Genomic DNA, 26,976 nt, shown 5'->3' with positions numbered 1-26,976 from the left:
CTTTGGCTTCAGAGCCCACACTCTTTAAACTGGGCTGCTTCTAGATTATTAGAGCAGGAATGGTGCTTAGAGACCATGTAGTTTGTAGTTCCAGAGTGGGGAATGTAGCACACAGGCTACTACCGCCCATTCCTTTGGCTGGGGCAGACAATACTAATCTATCCCAGAACTTCTTCCTGCTGAACTCAGATGCAGCTTCAGAATCCTTCTCCGTCCAATTGCAAGTCATTTGAGTTGCATATGATCAAATATGTTTACTCTCTCAGATTGAATGTGATGCTTTTGTTTTATAGATGAGAAAAAAATTGGACCAAGGAATGTATAACTTGCTCAGAGTGGCTCTGCAAGTTAGGGCTGAGCTTCCCAGAGTCCTGGGAAAGGGAGTGGCCTGGTTGACACAAAGGCAACAGAAACAGGGCTTTTATATATGGTTGTGCACAAAGGTTCAAAATGAGGAGGGAGGGAGGGAGAAGGGGGTGCCTCTTCTAATCTGCACAAAGGTGCTTCCTGGGAATGGTGACCCTCGAGTTGGTTGTGTTTGTGGAGTCTGTGCCCTCCACTTGCCCGCTGGACTCTGCTCACCTTCTGTCATGGTCTGGAAGTACATCTTGCCGCTGTAGCGCCCGTAGCCTGCCACGGTGCGTGCCCGCACCTGGAAGACATAGATGGCGCCGGCTTTGAGGCCCTGCACGGTGACCGTGTTGGTGGGGCTTTTTATGGCTGTGGCGTTGTACTCACTGAGCTCCTGCCAAGGAACAGAGAAGAAAATTAGTGAGGTGTTGGTCACGGCGGGCCCAGAGCCCACTGCCTGCTGGGGGCAGATCTGGCCATCGGCTAAACATCTGTGGTTCCCAGTTCTTCATCCCTTCCCTGTAATTGAATTGTGCCTTTTGCCATGTTACTTTTTGACACTGTCCACAAAAGCAGGCAGGGTGTATTTCTCTGTCTCATGGACGTTGAATTTGTCCACATGCCTTGTGTTGGCCAGCGGAATAGTCTAGTGGACACGATGCAAGCAGGGGCTTTACAGGTGCCTGCTGATTTGTCTCGGCCTCTTGTGCTTCCGCCATGAGAGGAGCTTGCACTGGGTAACTGCTGGCTCCAGAAGGAGAAACAGGTGGAGACCATGACCCAACTTCTAGGATGAAACAGGGCCACCCCATTGACTCACAGACATAAATCCATGGGCAAGAAAAATAGCCACTTGTTGTAAGGTGTTACATTTTTGGGACTGTTTGTTTTGCAGCATTATCTCAGGAAAAGCTGACTAATACACACGTATTGGGTGGTTCCTATGTGCAGACCCTGAGGACTAGACTGTTCTTGGAGACTGAAGGGAGAGGCCCCACCTCATTCACTTCTGCATCCCCTTCCCTGCCCTATGCCTTGATGGGTTGGTTAAGTGGAAGGGCCCTTGTTCAGCCTCAGCACGCTTGGGTGAGTTAAGAACTAAGGTCCAGAAGGGAAAATGATGCTCAGGGTCACACATATCAGTTCAGAGATGCTTTGAGATTCAAAACCAGGCTGGATACGGTGGCTCACACCTGTAATCCCAGCACTCTGGGAGACCGGGCTGGGAAGATCACTTGAGCCCAGAAGTTTGAGACCAGTTTGAGCAGCAACGCAAGACCCTTTCTCTTGAAAAAAAAAAAAAAATTATCTGGGTGTAGAGACACAGGTCTGTGGTCTCAGCTACTTGGGAAGCTGAGGTTGGAGGATCGCTTAAGCTTGGGAGGTCAAGGCCACAGTGAGCCATGATTATGCCACTGCACTCCAGCCTGGGCAACAGAGCTAAACCCTATCTAAAAAAAAGTGCATCCAAAACCCAAAAAACCAAGCCAGAGTTTTGCACGGAGCCACCTCTAATGTCCTCTAATGCCCAAACCCAATGTCCTCTTCTTTGAGAGATGAAGAACACTGATTCTGGCTTCCTGATTGCTGCCCAGGGTGATCCAGGGAGTCCAGGACAGGACAAACGTCCAGCTGCTGCAGCAGGAGTGGAGAAGTGACTGGGTTGGATACAGACGTGATGCTCGTTCAGGCATCTGTCAGCTGCCCAGCAAAACTTCCCCAAATATCCTCTTTGCATTAGGCTGGGACTGGGGTACTGCAGTGGGCTGAGACACAGGCCCTGGCCTTGGAGAGCTCAGTCCAGAAGAGCAAGCAGTGTGAGAATCCCAACCCTTTCAAGATCATGAAGCTCTCTGAGAAAATGTTTCCTGATAAAAATCTGTGAACCCTCATCCAGAAGAACGCACACCTAGCTGTACATGCCAATCACATACACATCACGGAGTGCATGGAGCCCCTGAAAAACTTCCCGCAATGATGAAGGTTCGGTATGTGCACGTTATTACAGGCTTTATAACATGGAGGTTAAGGTCACAAGCTGGAGCCAGACTTCTTGAGTTCAAATCCCGGCTCCACTATTTACTATCTCTGCGACCTTAGGAAAAGTTCTTTAACATCTCTGTGTCCTTATCTGTGAAAGGGGGATGGTGACAGTGGCTACCTCAGGGGTTGTTTGGAGAATAAAATGAATCAATGGTATAAGAGGCTCACACTGATAGGGTAAGCACATGCCGAGGGGCATGTGACCTGGTCTGAGATGGGGGCTATATTAGTCCGTTCTCACACTGCTCATAAAGACACACCCGAGACAGGGTAATTTACGAAGGAAAGAGGTCTAATTGACTCAGTTCCACATGGCTGGGGAGGCCTCGGGAAACTTAAAACCATGGCGGAAGAGGAAGCAAACACATCCTCCTTCACATGGGGGCAGGAGAGAGGAGTGCCAAGCAAAGTGGGTAAAGCCCCTTATAAAACCATCAGATCTCGTGAGGACTCACTCATTATCACCAGAACAGCATGAGGGTAACTGATCCCATGATTCCATGACTTCCTACTAGGTCCCTCCCACAACAGGTGGGGATTATGGGAACTATAATTCAAGATGAGATCTGGGTGGGGACACAGCCGAACCATATCAGGGGCTACCCTCATGGGTGGGGGGCACTGGAATGGGATCGCAAAGAACAAACGGGAACCACCCAGGCAAAGACACGCATGCTGGGCAGAAGGCGCAGCAAGTTCAGAGGAAAGGAGGTGAGAAAAAGCTTGGGATGTAAGGGATATGAAGGGCGCTGACCTGAAAATGTGTCTCTACCACCCCCGTACCAGGGGGAGGCAGGGATAGCTCGGTGGGGCAGTGGCAGAGAGGAAGTCTCTTTTACCAAGCCACATCATCTGCCTCCTCCTCCAGGAAGCCTTCTTGACTTCCCAGCCAAATGTATCTCTTTCTTCTCTGAGTCCCAGAGCACACGCTGTGGGTGCCATGGGAGGGGGTTTCTGCTATGCCCCCTCAACTTTGGACTGAGGCTCCTTTTGCCACCTTGATTATAAGTCCATGAGGGAGGGCTTGTGTTTGTTCCCTGTACCAAGCCCGGGGTCCTTCCCACAAAGTCCTTCCCCAGCATCCACCGGGTGAAGGCTGACTCCTTAGCCTGGCATTCCAGATCCTTCATCACCCGCTATTTTCCAGTCTCTCCTGAGACATCCCTAACGTTTCCCAGGTTCCTGCCATCCCCAACTCTTTCCCTCTTTCTCGGTAGCGCTGCCAGATTTAGCAAACACAAATATAGGATGCTGCTCAGTCACATTTAAATTTCAGATGAACAACAAATACGTTTTGGTATAAGTATGCCCCATGCAATATTTGGGATGTATTTGTACTAAAACATTTATTTTTAAAAAATTCAAATGTAATCATGTGTCTTGTATTTTATCTAGCAACACTACCTCTGGACGCTCGAAGCTTTTGCAAGCGCTGTTGCCGCTGCCCCAAATCCCCCTTCCTCACTTGTCTTGCAATGCCTTACTCATCATTCAAGACTCTGCACAAGGCCACCTCTGCTGAGGAGACTTCCCAGATGTCCCAGCGTGGAGTGGCAGGTCTAAATTGTCTCCTCTTTCACTTATTGTCCTGATATGCTTGTCTATCTTTTTTAAGGATGTGGATTTCCTGAGGCCAGGGACCATGTCTTGCTCATCTCTGGACCCCCCCCCCCTCAACGCCCGGCCAGGTTACTAATTATTGACATAATGAATGAACATAAACACTCAAAAATCTACAAAACCCGGGATGCAGTATCAGATGTGGACACTAGGTGCCGCTGTACAACATGGGATTGCTCAGACTTGAAAACAGGTTAGATTCTGCGAACCGGGTGGGTGCCCACTTAGAGATGTTGGAGGTTTTAAGTCCCTGATTATGTGAGGGAGACGGGAGGCAGCTGCTGGTTCCATAGGTGCCTCAGAAGAGCGAGGAACCAACCTGAGCAGCTCCCTTCACTAACAACACTGGGCAAGGGAATGGAAGCTGTTTCATTTATCATTTCTATCTATCTATCTATCTATCTATCTATCTATCTATCTATCTGTCTGTCTGTCTTGTCACCCAGGCTGGAGTGCAATGTCATGATGACAGCTCATTGCAGCCTCAACCTCCCAGACAAAAGCGATCCTCCCACCTCAGCCTCCCTAGTAGCTCAGACTACAGGCACATACCATCACACCCGGCTAATGTCTGTATTTTTGGTAGAGACAGGGTTTCATCATGTTACCCAGGCTAGTCTGGAGCTCCTGGACTCAAATGATCTACCCATGTCAGCCTCCCAAAGTGCTGGGATGACAGGCATGAGTCATCTGTGCCCAGCTGGAAGCTGCTTCAGATCCTACTCTTTTCACTTAATTGCACTGTGACCTTGGGAAAGACCCGTCACTTCCCTGCGCCCCTGGTTTCTATTCCAAAAAATGGAACAATCAATGCCAACCTCTCAGGGCTGCTGTGAAGATAAAACGTGATAGGGTGGTGCCTGCCACGCTGGAGATCCCCTAGAGATGCCAATTCCCCTCGGTCTCTGCTCTCCCTGGAGTACCTTTATCTGAACAGTGATTAAGCACGAAGGGGCGAGGGGAAGAAATTCAGTATGAAATCCATTTCAGTCCTTAGTCTGAGAACTTACCCGGAAGCTTGGGGCCAGTGAGGCATTGGGTACATGTCTTAAGCCTTCCAGGCCTCAGTTTTCTCATCTCTAAAGTGGGTTAATGTCAGTAGGTACCCCAAGGGGTGGTTGTGGAGATTTAAAAGGAAAATATAGGTAAAGTTTTTTAGCACAGTCTCTAGTACATAAAAAGACTTAATAAATGTTGGCTCCCACCATCATTGCTACCATTAAAAACCATTATAGAGGCCGGGCGCGGTGGCTTAGCCTGCAATCCCAGCACTTTGGGAGGCCGAGATGAGTGGATCACTTGAAGTCAGAAGTTTGAGACCAGCCTGATCAACATGGTGAAACCCCGTCTCTACTAAAATTACAAAAAAATTAGCCAGGCATGGTGGCACATGCTTGTAATCCCAGCTGCTTGGGAGGCTGAGGCAGGAGAATCGCTTGAACCTGGGAGGTGGAGGTTGCAGTGAGCCGAGATGGTGTCATAGCACACCAGCCTGGGCAACAGGAGTGAAACTCTGTCGTCTCAAAAACAAAACCAAAAAAAAAAACCCAAAAGCCATTACAGATTAAGCCCGTACCTATGTTCCTTGCATGGACGAATGAGTGCAGAAGTGAATGAGTGAGTGGACAAACCTCTCCAGGTAGCTCCCACTCCAGGTACGGGGCACAGCCTGAATACGGCCTGCACTTTCAGAGTTCACCCACCCCTGCCCAGCCTTTGCTCCCCCTTCCTGGAATGCCCTTCCTCTTCACTTTCTGTTAAATAAATACTAAAATCGATGTGGCCTGCAAGGGTCCATCGACCACAGGCGGCCTCACGAATGCTCTTCTTGGGGGAGTTCTTGGGGAACCAGATCGTGAACCTGTGTGCTTTGGGGCAGCTGCCAAAGGAGGCCGCTTCTCCGGGGGCACTGGAGCTGATGGAAGCAGCCAGGCCTGGGTCTGCAGCAAGGCCACCATTTATCAGCGGCCTCCAGAAGCCATCCCGCCAGGTGGTTGTCAGCTCAGGGCTCCGGGCAGGCTAGGAAATCCCAGTGGGGCTGAGGAAGGGCTAAATGGAGAGCCGGCTCCAAGATAGCCGGTTCTGAAGAAGGAAAGGAGAGGGAAAGAGGTGGAGGTGGGGCCTGCACGGGCCTGCGGCTTCAGTGTCTGACTTCCCTTCCTAGGAAGATTGGAGCGTTCGGGGAAGAATCCAACGGCAGGCACATGGAGGGCTCCCGTGTTAGGCAAGAGCTGGCTGCGGACCTGCTGGAATAAATCTCACCACCTGCAGCCTGGCTGTCCCCTCCTGGTGGTGGTGGCCGGCACATCGCCGCCTTGTCTGAGAGGTCAGGGACAGACACGACTCCAGGTTCTGGTCCTCCCGCTCTGCCAGCACCTCCTCTAACATTTCCATCAACTCCGCTTTCTACCCCGCCTTAAACCCCGGCATTCTCCTGGAGTCTATCTTCTGGTTCTTCCACCGCACGCTCTCCTGGCTGCTGTTCTCCACCCTCCCTGAACCCCAACCCCTTTGCCCCAGTAAGCACCACACCTACAAAACACAAACCCGATTCTGCCCCAGGAAAAGGTAGCCCCATCTCCGGGGAGTCACCCTTCACATTTCCCTGGTCCTCTGGGCTTTGAAACACAGACTCTGCCGGCGTTTACCATCTCAGCTGCCAGCTCCTCCGGCCCGTGCTACCTACCATCATTTCTCACTTAGTGTCCCCTGGGAGCCCTGTACAGGGACTCCCTGGGTCTCCATGTCTCCCTGGAATCCATTCTCCACACAGCAAGCTACAGGGAGCTTGAAAGGAATCTGAGTCAGATTGCATCATTCCAGAGCCATCCATCATACTTTAAATCGAATCCAGACTCCCAAGGCTGGAAGGCCCATGACAATCAGCCTGGCCTTCCTCCCAACCTCCTCCCATGATGCTCCCGCTTCTGCTCCTGCCACACTCGCTCTGTCTGTTTCCTGAACGCAGCCCACACGTCCCTGCCCCAGGGCCTTTGCGCCTGTGATTCCTGCTGCCCGTACTGACTGCGCTCCCACTATGCGTCTGTCTGGTGAACTCCTAGCATCTTTCAAGACTCAGCTCAAGTGCTGCTGAATGAAGGCTTTCCCTCGCCCCTGCCAGGACTGTGGGCCACTGTCGATACCCCCGGGACCTTTGCTGACCCTTCTGTGGCTAATGTCACACCCTGTCTCATGGATCTCAGCGTCTGACTCTTTTTCCCGGGACTGTGAAGTCCCTGAGGCCTCCGAGGCATCTGGTCACTCTCAGGATTCCTGGTACCCAGCTTACGGCTTGATCCAAAGCTGGCGAGAGTGAAAGTTGACAGTGTCCATCTCCCTACTGGCAGATGCCAAGCTGCCCCTCTCTGTACCACAGGCCCTGGGGGGGAGGGGCTGAAAGAAGAAGGCCCATGCCTCATCACATCTGTACCTTAGGCTATGGCGCCTCAGCCTCTCACTGCCTGATCCCTCTCACCATTTATGCCTAACATTCTCCATGGCAGGGGCTGGTCCTGTCTACCTCTTAAAGGTCATCCCAGTAGCATCCTTGGGGAAAAACCTGGGAGGCAGGAGAGCCAAGAGTGAGACCAAAGGTCCAAATCCTTGCTGGGTCCTCTTGGGCAAGTTAGGGAACTTCTCTGTGCCTCAGTTTCCCCTTCCATCTAATGGGGTGAAGAGCCCTGTGGTGAGGACAAACGAGATGCTAGAGGTGACGTGCTTAGCACGCAGCGCATGCTCATGAAATGTGGGCAGGTGGTAACCTTGGCTGCTGCAGAGCCTGCGGGTCCTGCCACCCCCGGCAGGGGCCTGGGGATGCTCGGGCAGTGGCAGAAAGTGGGGCAGAGCTGCCTCTCGGTTCACGCCTCCAGCAGCCTCTCCGGGGCCTGCCCGCCGCGGTAGGAAATGGGTCGCAGGCAGGGCCCGCACTGGGATTCCTCATTTCCGTTGCCCGTCTTTGGGGACAAACACTTTCTGTTTCATTTAATCACAAAGCTTCGTAATTAGTTTTTTTTTTTTTTTTTCCTTTTTGGGTTCTGAGTTGCTAAGCTGTTCCTGCTGCGGGAAGCCGAGATGCTGGCTCCTGCAGAGCCTGGGAGCAGATGGCTTGGTGACCCAGGACTCCGGCTCCTTCAAGGCTCTCCAGGGCCCATCGAGGGGCGGGGCTGCTTCCGCACAACACCCACAGCTCAGGCCCTCAGGTGGCCACTTCCTGAGTCATGCAACAAACACCTCTTGAGTACCTACTGTGTGCCAGGCGCCAGCGACACAGCAGAGATAGTGCAAGATTTCCACCCTCAAGGAACTTACTATTTAGCTCAATGTAGAGAGAGTCAATATTTAGCTCAACGTAGAGAGAGTCAATACCTAATTACTCAATAATTTAAAAAATGATAATCGTGACAAATGCTACACAGAAGGGCCAGGTGCAAGGAGAAGAGGAAAGGGGCACTGGATGGTATCTGGGCAGTGATGGAGGGCTTATCTGAGGAGGTGATGCTAGGCTGAGGTCTGGAAGGCTGAGTCAGAGCTGGCCAGGTGGAGAAGGCAGGGGTGGGAGCGATCTAGACAGAAGGAATTCATCCATTTATCCATCCACATACGGCTACCATCCGTCCCCACTGCCCTTTTTTTCCTTTTTGAGATGGCATCTCACTCTGTCACCCAGGCTGTAATAGAGTGGCATGATCTCTGCTCACTGCCATCTCCGCCTCCTGATTTCAAGTGATTCTTCTGCCTTGGCTTCCCAAGTAGCTGGGGTTACAGGCGTGCGCCACCATGCCCAGCTAACTTTTGCATTTTTAGTAGAGATGGGGTTTTGCCATGTTTGCCAGGCTGGCCTCAAACTCCTGACCTCAAGTGATCTGCCCTCCTCGGCCTCCCAAAGTGCTGGGATTACAAGTGTGAGCCACTGCGTCCCGCCGGTTCCCTCTTTCATTCACAGGCTCCATCACTCACATCACTCATTCATTCACATGATTCATTCCTTCAGTGTCCATTGCCTCCTGCAGGAGACACGGGCACCCCCCCCCCCAATTGCAGTGCCGTCAGAGAGGGGAAGAGTCCACGTTTGCTTGTGGCGGAGGTGACACTTGGGAGGGACCGTGAAGATTTCAACAGGCAGAGATGAGGGGAAGACGGGGGAAAAGTGTGGGCAGCAAGGTGGGTGGGTGTGGGGATGGTAGGTATGAGTCCCAGGAGGTGTTTGGGGGCCAGGGCACAGGGGAAGGGATTCATTCACTTGTTCACTCAACTGATACTGATCAAGTGTCTCCTTGGTGCCAGGCCTGGGTGCCGGGAGAAGGTGATGAATGGAGAGACATAGTCCCTGACCTCTTGGAAGGCACTTCCTTGGGGACGGGATGAACATGCATGCAAGCAACCGCAAGGCGGTCGGCGAAGGCTGTGTGAGTGTTGAAAGGTCCCGGAGACCCGCATGGTTAGCCGATCCAGCGGTTAATAGGGAGCAAAGGCCGGGCTGGGCTCCAGCAGGACTGGCTGCCACTGTCTGCACTCTTCCTCAGCCTTCAGGGAGAGCTCTTCTATCCATGTGCAGTTCCCGGTGGGCCTGCCCTCAATGAATAGCCTCCCCATCGGTCACCGACACCTTAGTCTGGATGGAAGCCCAGCGATGCCTTTCCCAGGGGCCACTGCAGCCTCGGTGGCTGTGTGTTGCCTCCTGGAGCAGGTAAGAGAAGTCGACATTCAAAGGAGAGGCTTCCTGGGGCCTCTCATGTCCAGCCACGTGGGCGGGCAGTTGTGCTGTCTACCTCCGGGCCCCCATCCTGTGCACACCCCACATCCGCCTGGCCTCCCATCCTGTCACCGTTGCCCACTGTGCAGCAGGCAGGGCAGAGGAGGAAGGCAGGCCAGGGACGTGCATGGCCTCTGCTGAGGGCCAGGTACCATGCTGGGCGCCACGCTGCCTTTTCTCCTTAACCCGCATAGCTCCCCACAAGGGGCCTCACCCACACTTGGCACAGGTGGAAACTGAGGCGCAGAGGGATAAAGATGCCTGCCCAAGGTCACGTAGCTGGTGAAAGACGGAGCTGGGATTTGAACCTGTGGCTTCTCACTCCTAGTCCAGTGCTCCGTCTACCATCCCAGTGGCTTCCGCCCTTGGGTCCCCGAAGGAGTAATAAAGGGCTGATTTAAAAGCTCAAAGTGAAATCACCTCTCCCCATGCAAAGGGCATGCAGGTGAGTGAAAGAGGGTGTTTCTGCGGGAATCAGAGCAGGACGGGTGGGAGCTCTCTTGAGCGGTTTCAAATCTCTGTTGAAGAATAGGTGAATGGCTGATTATTACTTCATAAGCGCAGCTTTTTGGAAACCCAGTTTTTCACCACATCAAGCCACAGAGGTTAAGATGAAAGGGTCGTGGTGGGGAAAGGGATGTGACTGTTGCATTTTACTGAGATTTTTGGGCAGATCCTCCAGATCAGAAAAGTGAGATTCAGAGAGGTCAAGGCACCCACGGGAGGTCTCACAGCCAGGGAGGAGCAAAGCTGGATTGGGAGCCAGGCAGCCTGACTCCAAGGCGAGTGCTCTTTCCGATGCACTAATGTGTCTCATCTTGCAGTTGGGGCGGGGGGCGTAGAAGCCCCAGGCTGAGGCCTGGGAGAGGAGCCCTCAGGGAGGTGGGTGATGGGGAGAGCACCCAGCCCATAAGTACCTTCTCATAGTACTGCAGCTCATAGTCCAGGATCACGCCATTGGGCTGGTCTGGCTGGGACCACGACAGGGTAATGCTGTCCACGGTGCGGCTCACCTGATGCATGATGGACACTGCCGACGGAGCTGGAAGAGAGGCCAGAGGTCAGGGGTTAGGGAGGCAGGAGAAGGTGTGGCTTCTGGCCCAGCCTCAGAGGTGCTCGGATAGGTGGGAACTGTGGGGTCAGAGAGGGAAGGGCATCTGGCTGAGGCCACACAGCCAGGCTGGGGGAGCCGGCAGGGGGAAGAGGGGCTCATGCAGGGCAGGGGGTGCCACTGCTGAGCTCTCTCGGGGCACTTTCAGGTCACAGACAGTGATGACTTCACCAGCCCTGGGGACACTCAAGTCACATCAAGTCGAGAGACAGTAGAGGTGGAAACAGTTAATTGTATGTCATGTGAATTTCACCTCAATAAAATCAGTCAGTCATTTTCCTCTCCTCCCATGCCTCCCATCAGCGCTGTGAGTGCTCTCACAGAGGTGGTTAGATGAAAAGACAGGTAGTCAGGGGGGCTGTGTGCAGTGCTAGAAGGATACTTAGAAATACCTCAGTACACAGCTGGGCGTGGTGGTTCACGCCTCTAATCCCAGCACTTTGGGAGGCCGAGGCGGGTGGATCACCTGAGGTCAGGGGCTCGAGACCAGCCTGGCCAACATGGTGAAACCTTGTCTCTACGAAAAATACAAGATTAGCTGGCATGGTGGCACATGCCTGTAATCCCAGCTACTTTGGAAGCTGAGGCAGGAGAACTGCCTGAGCCTGGGAGGCGGAGGTTGCAGTGAGCCAAGATTGTGCCACTGCACTTCAGCCTGGGTGACAAGAGCAAATCTCTGTCTTAAAAAAAAAAAAAAGAAAGAAATACCTTAGTACAAATCCCTCATTTGATTTCGTGATTGTTATTTTTTGAGACTCTGTTGCCCAGGTTGTAGTACAGTGGCATGAACACAGCTCATTGCAGCCTCAACTTCCTGGGCTCACATGATCCTCCCACCTTAGCCTCCCAAGTAGCTGGGACCACAGCTGTGTGTCACCATGCCTGGTTAATTTTGTTTTTGTTTTGTTTTTTTGTGTGATGCAGTCTCGCTTTGCCGCAGTCTAGAGTGCAATGGCAAGGTCTCAGCTCACTGCAACCTCCGCCTCCTGGGTTCAAGTGATTCTCCTGCCTCAGCGTCCTGAGTAGCTGGGATTACAGGTGTGTGCCATGATGCCCAGCTAATTTTTATATTTTTAGTAGAGACGGGGTTTCACTGTGTTGGCCAGGTTGGTCTTAAACTCCTGACCTCAGATGATCTGCCTGCCTTGGCCTCCCAAAGTGCTGGGATTACAGGCATGAGCCATTATGCCTGGCCCAATTTTCTTATTTTGCAGTTGTGGAAACTGAGGTCCAGAGAGGGGCTGTGAGCTGCCCGGGTGCCGCTGTAGGTCCATGGCACTCAGCCGGCTCTTGATTCCTTATTTCATGACGCATCCCGCCCGCTGTCTTTTGCCTCCTTCTCACTCAGAGCAAACCTCCAGGAAGCATCTGCTCTGCGTGGACACGGCCCTGGCCCTCTCCACACGCTTCACGAGTGGACTGTTGATGAGGGGTGTGTCAGCCCTGCTGACAGGTGAAGACATGGAAGTTCTGAGCGGCACTCGGCTTCCTGAGGTCACACAGCCAGTGGGGAGCCGGGAATTGGAGCCGGGTCTGCACCTTGCCAGAGCAGGGCTTGTTCCAGAGTGGGACTGGCCAGAGGGAGACTCCCAGTGCAGTCCCCGGCCCCACGCTGCGACTCTGGCAAGCCTCCTTGCTTCTCTGGGTCAGAGATTTTCATGGTCCCAGGAGTGCGGCTGAGGACGCACCAGGGTGAAGGGAGCACCTCCTGCATTCTTTCCTCATTCCTGGGTGGGTCTGTGACAAGCAGATGTCCTGTCTCAGCCGATACAAGGTGCTGGAAAGCGGAGGCCGAGCCTTCTCCCAGCCCGGAGTCCTGCTCTGCAGGGGCTCTGACCACGTGGGACATGAGCGTGGGGCAGGCTGGGTAGGCGCTCAGGGGCACACACATCGACTGCGGGGTTTGAAGGCTGGAGCTCACTCACCCATTTCCTGCTCTGCTTCTGCCCCTAGACTGCCTCTCTGCTTTGCTGTTAACTGGCTGTGTGACCTCGGTGAGCCGCCTCCCCCTCTGCACCTGGCTTCCGCCTCAGCACCCCAGGCCAGGCTGGAAGAGCTCCGAGGCCTTGAGGCTCCCCTGTTCCCTGCCAGTCCTTCCCCTGTAGTCCTCGGCCAGGGGGCCAGCGTGGGCCTGGGCAGGTCCAGACTCCCCTCCGGCACCGCAAGGAGCCGTGGGAAATTGTCCTGAGACACTCCAGGTGAGGTGGCAGCACCCGAGAGAAGGACTCAGACCCTGGTCCACAAGGCCCTGATGAGCCTCTGTTCCTTTCACACCAGGGAGGCTGCCTGACCCTCAGCTTGGCTCCTTGCCCTGCCAGGGCCATTGGCCTCTTGGGGTCAGGGGTCTGGTTGTGTGCTCAGTGTAGCGCCTGGCCTGCGGTCAGTGCTGTGGTGTTTCACTGGTGTCACTTGCCACAGCGCACCGAGCATGGACCTGCAGCATCTCGTTTGACCCTCTCAACGATCATGCGGGATGCGGGTCAATATCTGTACCCTGCAGAAGAGGAATCAGAGGCTCAGAGAGGCACAGTGACTTCCCCAAGGTCACACAGCTGGCGAGGAGCTGAGGTGGGCTTGGCTCTGAGTCATGCTGCCCTAGCTATGACCTCCTCTGGGCCTCAGAGCCGTCCCTACTTCCCACCTGCCTGCAGCCCCAGCGCCGTCCCTCCCCGCAGAGCTGCCTTTGTGAGGAGCTGAGTGTTCTGTCCCGGACTGGCCGAGGCCCGGGCTTCTTTGTGAAGTCCAGGCTGTCTGTCCCTGTCACGGCCCTGTCAGTGGTCGGTGTCCCAGTGAAACAACAAAATAGGGCCCTTCTGGAGTGTCACAGACCAGGGCCAATCTGGAGGCTCATCCTTTGTCCTGGCCTGGGGAGCACCCCAAGCCCCTTGCCTCCCCCAGCTTCTCAACCCCTCTGATCCAACCCACAGGGGCCGACCACCGGGTCTGCGTGTGTGTGGTGGGGTGGGGGTACCCAGGAGAATGCTTGAAACTCAGCCGCCAGAGATTCCAGGAGCGATGCCCCGCCCCTGCCTCCGGGGGCCTGAGGACAATTCTGGGGTGAGGGCCTGGGTGAGGCAGCCTCCAGGGCTCCTTGAAATACTGGATCTATCTCCCAGAGGGCTGGCCAAGCAGGTGGGGAGCGATGTGTGACGGGTGGAGTCGGGGGTGCTGCTGTCTCGTGTGACATCAATGGAGCATCAGGGACACAGAGCCCGCAAGGACGGGGGAGGAGTATTTGGATTTTGCTGCTGCCAGCTGTACTCGCTCACCTACTGCTTCATGCCTGGACCCGCCCCGTGCTCAGGCCAGGATGCTCCCATCCAGCCCCCAGCAAGGCTGTCTAGCCTAGTGGTGGGGTGCCCTGAGGGTGGAGTCCGACAGCCCTGCAGGCCACTCCCTGCTCCTCCACTCACTCACATGTGGCCTTGAGCAGGTACTCGGCCTTGCTGCGCCTCAGTTTTCATACCTGTCCTGTGGGAACCCTCACTTGGCCAGGACGCTGGGAGAAGGCAGTGGAAACGCATGTGAGGGTCTGAGTGTGGTGCTGGTCGCCCCTCAGGAGGGCGACAGGGTGAAGAATGCTTCAGTTCATGGAGTCGCTACGATGCCAACATGATGCTGGGTGCCGGGTCTCCAGAGAGGAACCTCACAGGGTCCCGGCCTTCCAGGGACTCACGGCTTAATGGGAGGAAACATTGTTTCTCAACTAAATGAATGCCTGTCCCAGGCTGGGTGCCATGCTAGGCATTGGGGAAGCTATAAGACTCAGAAGCAGCCTGGAGCTCTGGGGTCCAAGCTCCCATTTCAGGACTTGGCCCAAGTGATTAAGCCTTGAACAAGGGCAGGAGTAGCTCCATTCACATTTCTCCCTGGGATTCCAGCAGGGGTTGCTCCATTCACACCACCGTCTGTGATTTCAGCAGGAGCTGCTCTGTTCACACCTCTCCCTGGGATTTCAGCAGGAGCTGCTCTGTTCACACCACCTTCAGGGATTTCAGTAGAGTCTGCTCTGTTCATGCCACCTTCAGAGATTTCAGCAGGGGCTACTCCATTTACACCAACCCCTAGGATTTCAGCAGGGGCTTCTGTTCACACCACTGCCTGGGATTTCAGTAGGAGCTGCTCTGTTCACACCACCTTCAGGGATTTCAGTAGAGGCTGCTCTGTTCACACCTCTCCCTGGGATTTCAGCAGGGCTGCTTCATTCACACCACCCTCTAGGATTTCAGCAGCATCAACTCCTTTTACACCTCCCCCTGGGATTTCAGTAGAGGCTACTCTGTTCACACCTCTCCCTGGGATTTCAGCACGGTCTGCTCTGTTCACACCACCCTCTGGGACTTCAGCAGGGGCTGCTCTGTTCACACCACTCTCTGGAGTTTCATCTCCCAACAACAAAGGACAGTGGTAGAATATATTCCTCTAGATCACAGAACATTCATAAGTTGAATGGGCACAAGGATAACCAGAGACTGTATTCAAATTCACATTGTTGGCCTCCCCCCAAGACCCTCCACTGAGATTCTACTTCAACAGGTCTGGGGTGGGGCCTGAGAATCTGCATTTCTAGCAAACTCCCAGGTGATGTTGACCCTGCTGGTCTGTGGACCACACTTTGGTGACTAGTAGATTCAGGGCCAGAGAAGGAAAGTGATTCGTCCAAGGCTACGCAGCTGGTAGTGGCAGAGCTGGACTAGGGCCCACAGCAGCGTGACTCGTGGTCTGGTACGCCCTACCTGCTATGCTGCTGCCTGCAGCCTGGCTTCTGCCGAGCCTGCCCCCCACCTGCCCAGGCTACAGTCTTCATACAGGGCCTTGGAGCTCAGAGGCTCTTGGAGCAGCCATACAAGGAGTTCCATGAGAAAGGAAGAGACAAGGCTGCTGAGGAAGGTAGGGGAGAAACTTTTAGTCTTGAGGCACTGGGGAACCACAGAAGGACTAGTAGGGGTGATGACCTGCTTCTTAACTAAAACAAGCTTGCATTCAGCTTGTCATTCTCATAGCCCCTGTATGCCCCCTGGTGCCCAGAAAAAGGGAAAGGCCATGCAGCTAACAGCTAACAGCAAACCACATGCTTCACATCTGTTAACTCATCCATTAATGCTGGTATTACTGTTATGCCCATTGTACAGATGAGGACATGGAGGCATGGAAGTGTGAAGTAACAGCAAGCTGGGATTCGAACCCAAGCTCACTCAGGTCCAACACATCCTTTCCCCTCCACCGGCTGTGGCTGATGCTGGCTGACGAGGGAGCGGACCTCTGAGGGCCCCTGAGGACACCCTGGTCCAGCTCCCATCCTGCTGCTGCAGGGCTAACCCCGCCTGGTTCCCGCTGACTCACCTACCACCCACCCGGCCCGCCCCAGCTCTGGGAGCTCAGCTGCTGCTGGAGGCAGGTCCCACACAGCCTTGGGGGTCTGGGCCTGGTGGGCTTAGCTGGCAGGCTTGGGTTACAGGCAGCTCACCCGGGCTCTGATCCCATAAGCCCTGTAACCCTGGGCATGGCAAGGAGGCAGCATTTGCCAGGAAGATGATCAAGGCGGGCCAGTGGGGGCCAGCAGGGCTGGCCTTTCTCCTGGAATCCAGGAGGATTAACGGCGGAGTAAAGGGAACAGCTGGATGCTCTCCCACCCCTCCTGCTGCCCGCCGCCCACCCTGGGGTGTCAGGTTTCCCTGTACGTTGGTCATCAGGGAATTCCGGTATTTTCAATTACCAGCCGGGCATGCTGACAGGGGGATGGGGTCAGCGGTGCCCTGTGACCCCTGCAAGGAGATGGAGCCCCAGGGAGTAAACACAAAAGAGGCTTGTGGCCGAGAGGGGCAGGGGGAGGCTGGCCAGGCGGGGTCTGCTTGGCTGGAGCAGGTGGTCAGGGGCCCTGCTGCCCTCAGCGAGCCCCGGGGGGAGTTCAGCTCCTTCCTTGGCTGAGACCTGGGGAAGAAGCCTTCCCTCTGTGTGCCTCCGTTTCCTCCTCAGGGCATGAAGAGGTAGTATGGGGTGGTCTCTCAGGGTCTTCTGGGACTAGGATGCCAGGATAGGACAGGAAGCCAGGTGCCTGTGCCCCTGGTTGCTGCAAGAGGTGGTGAGCTTGGGGACTGGCTCAGCTTCCCCTCACAGCCCTGAGTTCTGACCCTTTCACTGGTCTGAAGATCCCCAAGCTCAAAGGGAGTGGGGGAGAGGTCACTGGGCATAAGACAGTCTGAGACCCCATCCCAAGCCTCAGATTTGCGGATGCCAATGTCTACCTGATGTCTTCACTTCCCAGTGACAACCCTCAGTGGCTTCCCACTGCACCCAGAATAAGACACAGACACACTACTCACTGCTGTGGCCCACAAGGCCCACCTGCCTGGCCTCTGCCTCTTCCCTCTGCTCGCCCCCTTGCTCCCAAGCTGTCCACTCTGGCTGCCTTCCTGCTCTGCTTCAGGACCTTGGCTCTATGGTGTTTCTGCTTGGAAATCTCTTTCCCTCCATCTTCATGACCAAATCTTCCTCTTCATTGAAGTCTCAGCTCAAATGTCACCATCTCCAAGAAGCCCTCCTGGACTGCCTCTCCCCTCCAGTAGCCCTTTCTCATACCCATATTATTTTCATCATGGCACCAACACAATCTGAGGTCAGGGACCTTGTCACTCATTCAATCCTTTATCCGCAGAGCCTGAAACAGTGTGTGGCTTGGAGTAGGTGCATGACCAATACATACTGGAGGAAGAAAGGAAGGAAGGAAGAAGGAGGAACGGGAGAAAGTGAGGAAGGGAGGAGGAAGGGAGGGAGAAAGGAAAAAGCAGGGAGCAGGCAGATTCTCCCCTTTTCTGGCGAACCTGAGTCTACCGATCTTGTGGGCTGGACCCTAAAACAATGGCCCCAGGCAGTAGTTCCCAAGCAGCCAGTGGCAGGCAGGTCCCCTCTCTCCCAGGCCCTGTGCCCGCCCACAGTTGGGAACTGCTGCAGTGGCGTGGGGCCTCTTGCCACCGGCCAACCGACAGTTCCACGACAATTGCTCGTCACTGCATGCGTACTCTCCAGGGTCTATAGCAGGGACAGTTTACTTGGGACAGGACTCTCAGAATTCCCAGCTAATCATGGGACAGCTGCTTTTTGAGGATTTGTCTCTTAAACCTGTAGCAAAGCAGTTAACACCCGATGATCTGGCTGCAATTCCGGATGACCTGATGATAATTCTCACAGCCGAATTTCTGCAAATAAAACTTCCAGAAAGTGGGCCTTTGATTCTTTCGGATGTGCCTCTTAGAGAGTTTTATGGGACAGAAAAAAGGAAGAGCTGAGAACTGGTGCTGGGGTGGCACTGGGTATTCTGTGGCTAAGAATGTTTGAGGAACACAGAGGTGCAGCCCCCCTGCTTGCAGAGACTCACACTGCACGTGTGTTTAATTTAAGGCTCTAAGAAGTCCTGCAGGGGAGAAAGCCAGTTAACGCGGTTTAACCGGTGGTCCCAGGCTCGTTTGGCCTCAACCTTTTCTTTTTTTTTTTTTTTTTGAGACGGAGTTTCACTCTTGTTACCCAGGCTGGAGTACAATGGCACGATCTTGGCTCGCTGCAACCTCCGCCTCCTGGGTTCAAGCAATTCTCCTGCCTCAGCCTCCCGAGTAGCGGGGACTACAGGCACGCACCACCATGCCCAGCTAATTTTTGTATTTTTAGTAGAGATGGGGTTTCACCTTGTTGACCAGGATGGTCTTGATCTCTTGACCTCGTGATCCACCTGCCTCGGCCTCCCAAAGTGCTGGGATTATAGGCGTGAGCCACCGCGCCCGGCCTCAGAAACCTTTTCTTACATAATAGTTATTAATGTTTTTTAGAACTAGCAATCTGTGAAACATATGAAAAAATAAAACAAAATAAAACAAAAAACTGGGTCCAGGAGACATTCTTAGTACTTTTTCCTGGATTTGAGGAGAGCCCTCTCTCGCGTGGCAGTTGGCTGCTCCTGTACTCTCCCCTTGATTCAGCTTATATTTAGCAGAGCCTACCCAGGGCCAGGCTCCTTCCTCACAACCAGATGGAGTAGGGTTCCTGCCTCCCTCTCTACCAATGAGGAAAGAAAGAGACCAACAGGATCCCCCACTCTGCAGGCAGCAGGGCCGGGATGGGGACCCAGGTCTGTCTGACTCTAAAGCCCAGGCTGCTTTCTTCTACCCCTGCTTACCTGGCCCTGCCCACAAGCAGCCTATGAGTGGCTGAGGTGCCGCCCTGGGCTTTGTGCTGGGGAAACATCCAATCCCCCACCTCCTAGGGGGTCGTGGAATCATCTTGATCTCACCTTTGGCTTCCTGGTGGGACAGTCCTACCCCAGCACCTGGACTAGCAAGATGTTAAGAGCCCGGGCCTCAAAGCAGGTAGTCTGGGCAGCCTACCTCCACCTCCTGTGCCTCAGTTTCTCCTCTGTAGAACGGGCCACAAAGGTTAAATGAAGACCAGCTTGTAAAGTGATTAGCACAAGACTTGGCCCAGATTCAGGGGCCAGGGGATGATGTGAGCTGCATGCAGCTGTCTGGGCTGCTCAGATTCTCAAGTGGCACCATGAGTAGCTGCGTGCTCCGGAATAGTGGGGGCATGAAGGTAAGGAAAGGTGGTGTTCAGGGTTCCGATGCCGGCTCTTCTGCCCCTAGGCCACTGCGTGACTGCAGGCAAGTTACCTCTCTGAGCCTGGGTTCCTTTCCTGTAAAATGGGATGTGGCAGACGCTACTCATTGCCCATCAGCCATCCATTCTTTCTTTCTCCAATTAACAAAACCCTCATTCTTAGCTAGGTACACTGTGCCCAAATAAAAGAAGACATTTTCCTAACCTCTCTGGCAGCTACAAGTGGCCATGAGATATAAACCGAAGCATGTGTGGGACCTCTAGGAAGTTCCCTTAAAAGGGAGGGCCCTACCCTTCTCACTCTCCTTCCACTGCAACCTGAGACATGGATGTGATAGCTGGAGATCTTGCAGCCATTTTGGTCCATGAGGACATGAAGCTGTGTGCTGAGGAGTTTGAATCTCTGATGACTCCATGGAGTTGCTGTACTCCTATCTTCTGACATGCTTCACACGTCAGGAAAAGAAACCTCCCATTAGGCCACTCGGTTAGACTGGTTGTAGTAATCCCCCTGTTCCCCCTTGTATCTACGCCCCTTGCGCTGTAACTGGAGTTCTCGCTCTCTGACTCTGGGCTTGGCCACGTGACTTGCGGTGGCCAATGGGATAGAAGCCAACACGATATAGGCAGAGGTTTGCAAAGCCCCTGGGAGTGTCTGTCTGCCGCCTCGGTTCCCTGTGACTGCCGTGAGAAAACACGCACCGGCGGACCTGCTGGCCACGGAGCCACGTTGGAGCAGAGTTGCTGCTCCGGTTGTCCCCACCAGGGCCGCTCTAGACCAGTGGACAGCACTCAACCCCCAGACATGCCCTAGAGCCCTGACAAAACCCGAAGAGCTGCCGAGTGACCCGGAGCAGATGAACTTCAAACCTAAGAATGCACCGCGCCACGACCAGAGTCGCCGTCCCGCCAACCCCGGGCCTCCCGAGCTCGCCCCCTGCTTCTAGTTCCACGCCGTCGGTTTGTGGCCAATGGCTGACTGTTGACCAGCACTATCAGTGAGATCACTGTGGCAGTGGCTGTTATTTTTCTTCTTGGAATACGCAGCCCAAACCAATCTTAGATGCTACTCTAGGTCAGCAATGCCTTCCCTGCAGAATGCTTGGGAGGATCAAAGAGGAAGGTGCGCAGAGGGCTCGGCCCAGGGAGGGAAGTGCCCTCTCCCTCTGTCTCCCTCTGGAACCTCGTGGTCCCAGGCATGAGCTCACAGGAGGCTCTGCTGGCCCATTTCCCTCTGATCCTCTTGGTCCCCCAGGGAGAGAAGTAGGTGAGTACATGTTCCTGCCAGTTCCAGAGGCTGAGCCGGTGTGTGCTCGCCCCACAGCAGGGCGGGAGGATCAGAGAACACAGTGGCAGAAAAGGCTCTGGAGAGTTGAAAGTCTTTCCACGACAACGCCATGTGGAGTGGTGTCACAGAGACCCGGCCGGGGTGTTGGGGACCTGCTGTGGGATCTTGGGTAGCCACTGAGGAACCTGTGTGGGCCTCAGGTTTTCTTCTAAAGGGAGGTGTTTGCCCTGGGTGGACTTCAAGGCCTCTGCCAGTGCTGCTGAGTTTTAATTTGATGGGGGTTTAACTTCTGTGATAGGCAGAATAATGACCCCCAAAGATGTTCACGTCTTGATCCCCCGGATCTGTGAATACGTTACCTTGCATGACAAAATGGACTTTGCAGGTATGATGAAGGTGATGACCCCTGAGATGGGGAGATTTTCCTAGATGACCCAGGTAGCTTGAACTTCATCTTTGGAGTGCTTACAAGAGGAGAAGCTTTCCCAGCAGAGAGTCCAAGAACCGATGAGTTGGAGAGTGAGAAGAACCCGATGGCCTGCTGCTGCTTCGGAGATCTCGGGGTTTGTGGAAGGACCCAAGAGAGGCCTTGAGGAGCTCAGGCAGCCCCCAGCTGATGGTCAGCAAGGGGAGAGAGACCTCATTCCTACAGCCACGTGGAACTGAATTCTGCTAACAACCCATCTAAGCAAGAAAACGGATTGTCCCTTAGCACCATCAGAAAGGACACGTCCCTGCCAATGCTGCTTTTAGCTTGATGAGATCCTTGCTAGACTTCTGAACCTGCAGCAGGGTAAGATAATACCCGTGTGTTGTGTTAAGTTGCTGGGTTTGTGGTATTTTGTTCTGGCAGCAATAGGGGACTAAGCCTCGCTGCCTTCATGCACTGTCCAGCTATGTGCCAGGTGCTGTCCACATTCTTGTTAATGTCGTTCTTGTTAATGACAGATAAATGCCCATTTTGTAGGTGATGGAACTGAGGCTCAAAGAAATGCGGTCTTCTTCTTCCACCCCACCCCACAGTCGGAGTCTAGCATTGTCACCCAGGCCGAGTGTAGTGGTGCGATCTTGGCTCACGGCAACCTCCGCCTACCAAGTTCAAGCAGTTCTCCTGCCTCAGTCTCCTCAGTAGCTGGGATTACAGGTGCCCGCCACCACACCTAGCTCTTTTGAAAAAGATTTTTAGTAGACATGGGCTTTCACCATGTTGGCCAGGCTGGTCTCGAACTCCTGACCTCGTGATCTGCCTGCCTCGGCCTTCTAAAGTGCTGAGATTATAGGTGTGAGCCACCACGTCCAGCTAAAATGAGGTCTTCTTACAACCTGGCTACACAGCTTGGAATGGGCCGTGTGGGACGGGGGCTGAGTTTGTCAGGCCCATCTCCGATGCCCTTTCTCCAACATGAGCTCCTAGGATATGCGGATGGGAGAGCTTCCTAAGTGCTTGGCCCACTGTTCATTCCAGGGGGCCTCAAAGGCTGGGAATGCCCAGCCAGGCTGTAGTATGGATGGCACCTATGGACAGCCTGCCCCATCTCTGTGGAAGGCATGAGTCTGGCCACATCATCCCTGAGGATGTAGAGGCACGATTAATTACTCAGGCTCTGTGACTTCGTGGCCTGGGTGAGCTGATCCAGTGCTTGCTTCTCATTGCTTCTCTGTCTTTCAGTCCTGAGGGCTCTCCCTGTGTGCCTGTTCCGTGGAAACCCCTCACTTCCATGCTCTGCCCTGCTCCTGGGCACATCTAGCTGCAGACAGCAGGCTCCGTCCCAGCAGCCCAGACCCGCTCCTAGCTACTAATAAGCTGAGGCTTCTCGGGTAGGCAGTTCCACCTGCAGAGCTCCCAGTGGATTCAGGAGAGGTCCCTGCAACCACGGAAAGGGCTCCAGGAGCTTCGTTCTGGCTTTCCTTTCATCTATGAAACAGGATGACAACAGGACCTGCCTCGTATCGTTGTGAGGATTCAGTGGTAAGGGCTCCGCACGGTGCCTGGCACGCAGCAAGCATGGGACAAATGTGAGCCGTTTGGGGGATTAGAGTGAATAGAGAATGAGCTCTGTGTTTTGGGTGCCTACTACCTGTGCCAGCAACCTGGGAGGCACCTTGCATAGCTTAGCTGAAATCCTCACAGCTGAAATCCTCCTGTAAGGGGCCGGGGGGGCGAAGGTGTCCATGAGGGAGATGCAATCAGACATAGGCGGGGTGACTTGTCCAAGGGCTCATGCTGGTGAGCGGCCAGGCTTGGCTCAAAGCCAGGTTCGGCTGCCCAATTCCAAAGCACAGACCCTTCCCACTACCTCCAGAACCTGGCAGAGGTGGGGGTGTTCTGGGCTTGCTCAGGGTGAGATCCTTAAAGAGCTTATGCTGTGTCTGGGGCAGCCCTGGGGAGTGGCCAAGGGCGCTGGATAGGAGCCCTGCATTGGTGAAATGCTGCGCCTCCCAGCCCCTGGGTCTCCAGGGCTGTCTCTCCTTGTCATTCGGATCTCTGCTTAAATGCCACCTCCTCAGAGAAGCTTTCCTCTGACTGCCCACCCTAAGGCTCAGCCTCTGTCCCTCCCTCCCGCCCTTCTCTGCTGTGGTCTTGTTTGTGGGTGTGGAGAGGCAGGAGGGTGGCATCGCTCACTCTGAACAGCCGGATTGACTTGGGTCTGCCGCTGGCCAGCGGGGTGTGTCTGGGTACAGGGCATGACCTCTCCCAACCCGTTTCCTTATCCCTCCAGCCCAGCCCAGCCTCCTTCCTCGGGGGCCGTGAGCACCACTCATGAATAAGAGGCAGAACGGCGTTCTGGAAAGGGAGAGTGTGGTTCGCAGGCGGCATGATGGCTTTATGAAGTCAGAAGACAGTTCTGGCCCTGGCGAATGCCAAGGGATTGCGAGTAAGGCCCAGTCACTTGCCCAAAAGAAATACTTTTTCCTTTTAAGGCAACGCACTAGATATTTATATATTGAATTTGAGGGTCTGCTTAAAACCTACCACTGAATGCATCTGTCCAGTAATCAAGTCCCCAGTCTGTTTCCCGGCCTACGGCACCTCTCCACGCTTCCCCGAGCCCTTCTGCAAATGTTTGCTGAGCGCTCACTGTGCTGTAGCCCCCTCTAGGGGCTGGGAAAACTGTGGTGCTGATGACGGGGGAAACGAATTGGAACAAATGACCAATGGCACAAGGCTAGAATTTCAGCCATGGGAACCAGGAGGCCGTGGTGCTGGGGCTGGGGAGGGAGGTGTCTGACCAAGTCAGGAAGGTCAGTAAAATGAGCTGAGGCCCGAACGAAGAATGGGATAAGAAAGCCTTTCCAGGCAGAGGGAACAGCACGTGCCAAGATTCTGGGTCAGGGGAACCTGACGCTTAGGGGGAACAGAAAGTGGAATCCTCCCTCTGGTTGCCTCCTGCACTTCCCTCCCCCAGGCCATCTTCCTCCCTGCATGATTCCATCTCTGCTTGCTAGATGCCTCTCCATTCTTCAAAGTCAAGCTCAAATGCCTCCTCTTCCAGGAAGGCTTCCAGGACATACCCTTTGCCCATTCCCTAGGAGGATGATTTCTCCTGCCTGTGATCTCCCTCATCTCCCCCAGCACCTCTTGGGTCCTCATCCACATCGTCTTGTATGTAGACTCTGTGTTTGTGTCTCATTTTTCCAACTAGGACAGGCATCCTCCAGGGCAGATACTCTGTCTACGCTACCCTGGAGAACAGTGTAGACTTGGAGTTACATGGTCCTGTGTTTAAATTTTAGTAGAGGTCACTTAAGTAGTGGGATCTTGCATAAATGACTCCAGCTCTTTTTAACTGGCAGAAGCCAGCAGGAAGCTCCTGGAGCCCTTTCCGTGGTTGCAGGGACCTCTCCTACATCCAGTGGGAGCTCTGCAGGTGGAACTGCCTACCCGAGAAGCCTCAGCTTATTAGTAGCTAGGAGCGGGTCTGGGCTGCTGGGATGGAGCCTGCTGTCTGTAGCTAGATGTGCCCAGGAGCAGGGCAGAGCATGGAAGTGAGGGGTTCCAGCTCCCTGGGGTTCAGTTTCCTCATCTGGCAAAGGGGGATGATGTGGTGAGGGTGTGGTGTGGTTACATGGCCCCCACTGGGCTCTGAACAGCTGTAAGAGAAGGGGCTTGCCAAGGGGCTTGGAATCAAGAGGAGCGGGAAGGACTTGTTATAATTCCAAAAGCCTCAGGGCGTTGAGGGCTTCCAGGGGTTTAGACTCACTCAGACCTGAGTTTCCCAAATTTGTCCAATGGTAAAAAACACCCGCGTCACTTGTTAACAATGCATATTGCCAGGGTCTTTGCCTGGGGTTCCGATTCGGCAGGACTGGGGTAGAGAGAAATCTGGACTCTGGTACCTGTGTTCCCATACAGTTCTTATGTACAGTTGGGTGGGGAAACTGAGCCCTCAGAGGGAGGCAGTATTTTTCATGTGCGTGGTGGATGAAACCAATGATCCTCTCAGTTCTTCCTTTTCTGTGATAGGATTAGGTATCCACATCCTTTGCCAAGTAACTCTGCAGGGCCCACTCACTGTGGGCAGGGCGTCTTTCCCCATCCCACTGACGCTGGGCTTGGCCGTGGGACTTGTTTTGGCCAGTGAGGTATGGTTGGCTCCCTCCAGGATCCTACGCTTCACCTTGAGAGAAACAAGCCTGGGATGGCTGCCAGCCCAAGGAGAACGAGGAGTCACACGAAACAGGCTGAACCCAACTCACATTCTGGAGGCCTGCCCGGCACAGAGAGCGTGGCCAAGATTCATCAAACCCCAGCTGACCCACACACTAGTGAGTGAGAAAATAAACGTTTATTGTATAAACTATCGAGTTGTGGGTGATTTTGTTACACAGTGTTATTGCAGGAGTAGCTGACCCATACACTGACTAAATGAAGGCTGTTCATTTGCTAATTTCATGCAGCAAAGGAATGGCAAAGCCAAGCCTAGGTCTCTGCTCCGGATCCAGTGCTTGCTTCTCATTGCTTCTCTGTCTTTCAATCCTGAGGGCTCTCCCTGTGTGCCTGTTCCCTGGAAACCCCTGACTTCCATGCTCTGCTCTGCTCCTGGACACATCTAGCTGCAGACAGCAGGCTCCGTCCCAGCAGCCCAGACCCGCTCCTAGCTACTAATAAGCTGAGGCTTCTCGGGTAGGCAGTTCCACTTGCAGAGCTCCCAGTGGATGTAGGAGAGGTCCCTGCAACTAGGGAAAGGGCTCCAGGAGCTTCCTTCTGGCTTCTGCCAGTTAAAAAGAGTTCTATTTCCTCTAACCCCATTGGGGGCCTGGGTTTCTCCAGCTCAGAGCTTTGCCAAGCCAGAGAAGACAGCCTTACAGCTGAGGCGTTCTATTCTTTTAGGGGTCTTTACTATCACTTGCTGGATTTTTTTTTCTTTGAGATGGGAGTCTTGCTTTGTTGCCCAGGCTGGAGTTCAGTGGCATGATCTCGGCTCATTGCAATCTCTGCCTCCCGGGTTCAAGTGATTCTCCTGTCTCAGCCTCCTGAGTAGCTGGGATTACAGGTGTCTACCACCATGCCTGGCTAATTTTTGTATTTTTAGTGGAGACGGGGTTTCATCATGTTGGCCAGGCTGGTCTCGAACTCCCGACCTCAGGTGGTCTGCCCGCCTTGGCTTCCTGAAGGGCTGGGATGACAGGTGTGAGCCACTGTGCCTGACTGGCTTTTGAGGGTTTTCTCAGATTGCCTGCTTTGAGTCAGATCCCTCGGGACCCCAATCTGAGTGGGGCTTAAATGCACTGAGGGCCCCATAGGAACTGTAGGCAGTCACTCACAAACATGCTGTTTCAGCCACGGCAGCATCGCACACATTCCCAACCCAAACCACACTCCTCAGACACAAACACACAGACAGGCAGAGCCACATTCCGACGTACAAACTCATGCTCAGACACACAGCCTCCTCACCCCTGTCCCTAAGGCCCCTCAGCTTGAGATACGTGCATGCTCACAGATGCATGTATACAAAAGCCACATGGCCACAGTCATATGCATTGTAAACACACGGTCACCAAACACATATGACAGCACACTCACAAATACCCAGATTCACACGCACAATCAGACCCACAGTCAAGCTCAAGGTGCCGCGGACACATCCAGGACTTTGCCCAAGCACTGGAGTCTGTCAGACCTACTCAGTTCCTGCCTCTCACTCTTCCTGGTTTGGGACTCAACTTGTCTGAGTGCCATCTGTGAAATGGGGACATGGATGC

General features: G+C 54.1%; 1 protein-coding gene across 4 annotated transcripts in view; it reads right to left on the bottom strand.

Moving 5' to 3' along the window:
- The window catches only part of EPHB2 (EPH receptor B2), a 204,529-nt gene that overhangs the window by 15,030 nt on the left and 162,523 nt on the right, over window positions 1-26,976 (bottom strand). For all 4 annotated transcript variants that reach the window (XM_074380259.1, XM_074380260.1, XM_039474371.2 and 1 more), the window contains exons 6-7: window positions 10,684-10,808; window positions 583-745 (exon numbers count right to left, since the gene is read on the bottom strand). In XM_074380259.1, coding sequence (XP_074236360.1) covers window positions 583-745; window positions 10,684-10,808 — 288 coding nt within the window. The remainder of the gene's footprint in view (window positions 1-582; window positions 746-10,683; window positions 10,809-26,976) is intronic.

This window comes from Saimiri boliviensis, chromosome 11 (genome assembly GCF_048565385.1).
Source record: "Saimiri boliviensis isolate mSaiBol1 chromosome 11, mSaiBol1.pri, whole genome shotgun sequence".
NCBI lineage: Eukaryota > Metazoa > Chordata > Mammalia > Primates > Cebidae > Saimiri > Saimiri boliviensis.
This window is presented reverse-complemented; position numbering and strand designations above follow the sequence as displayed.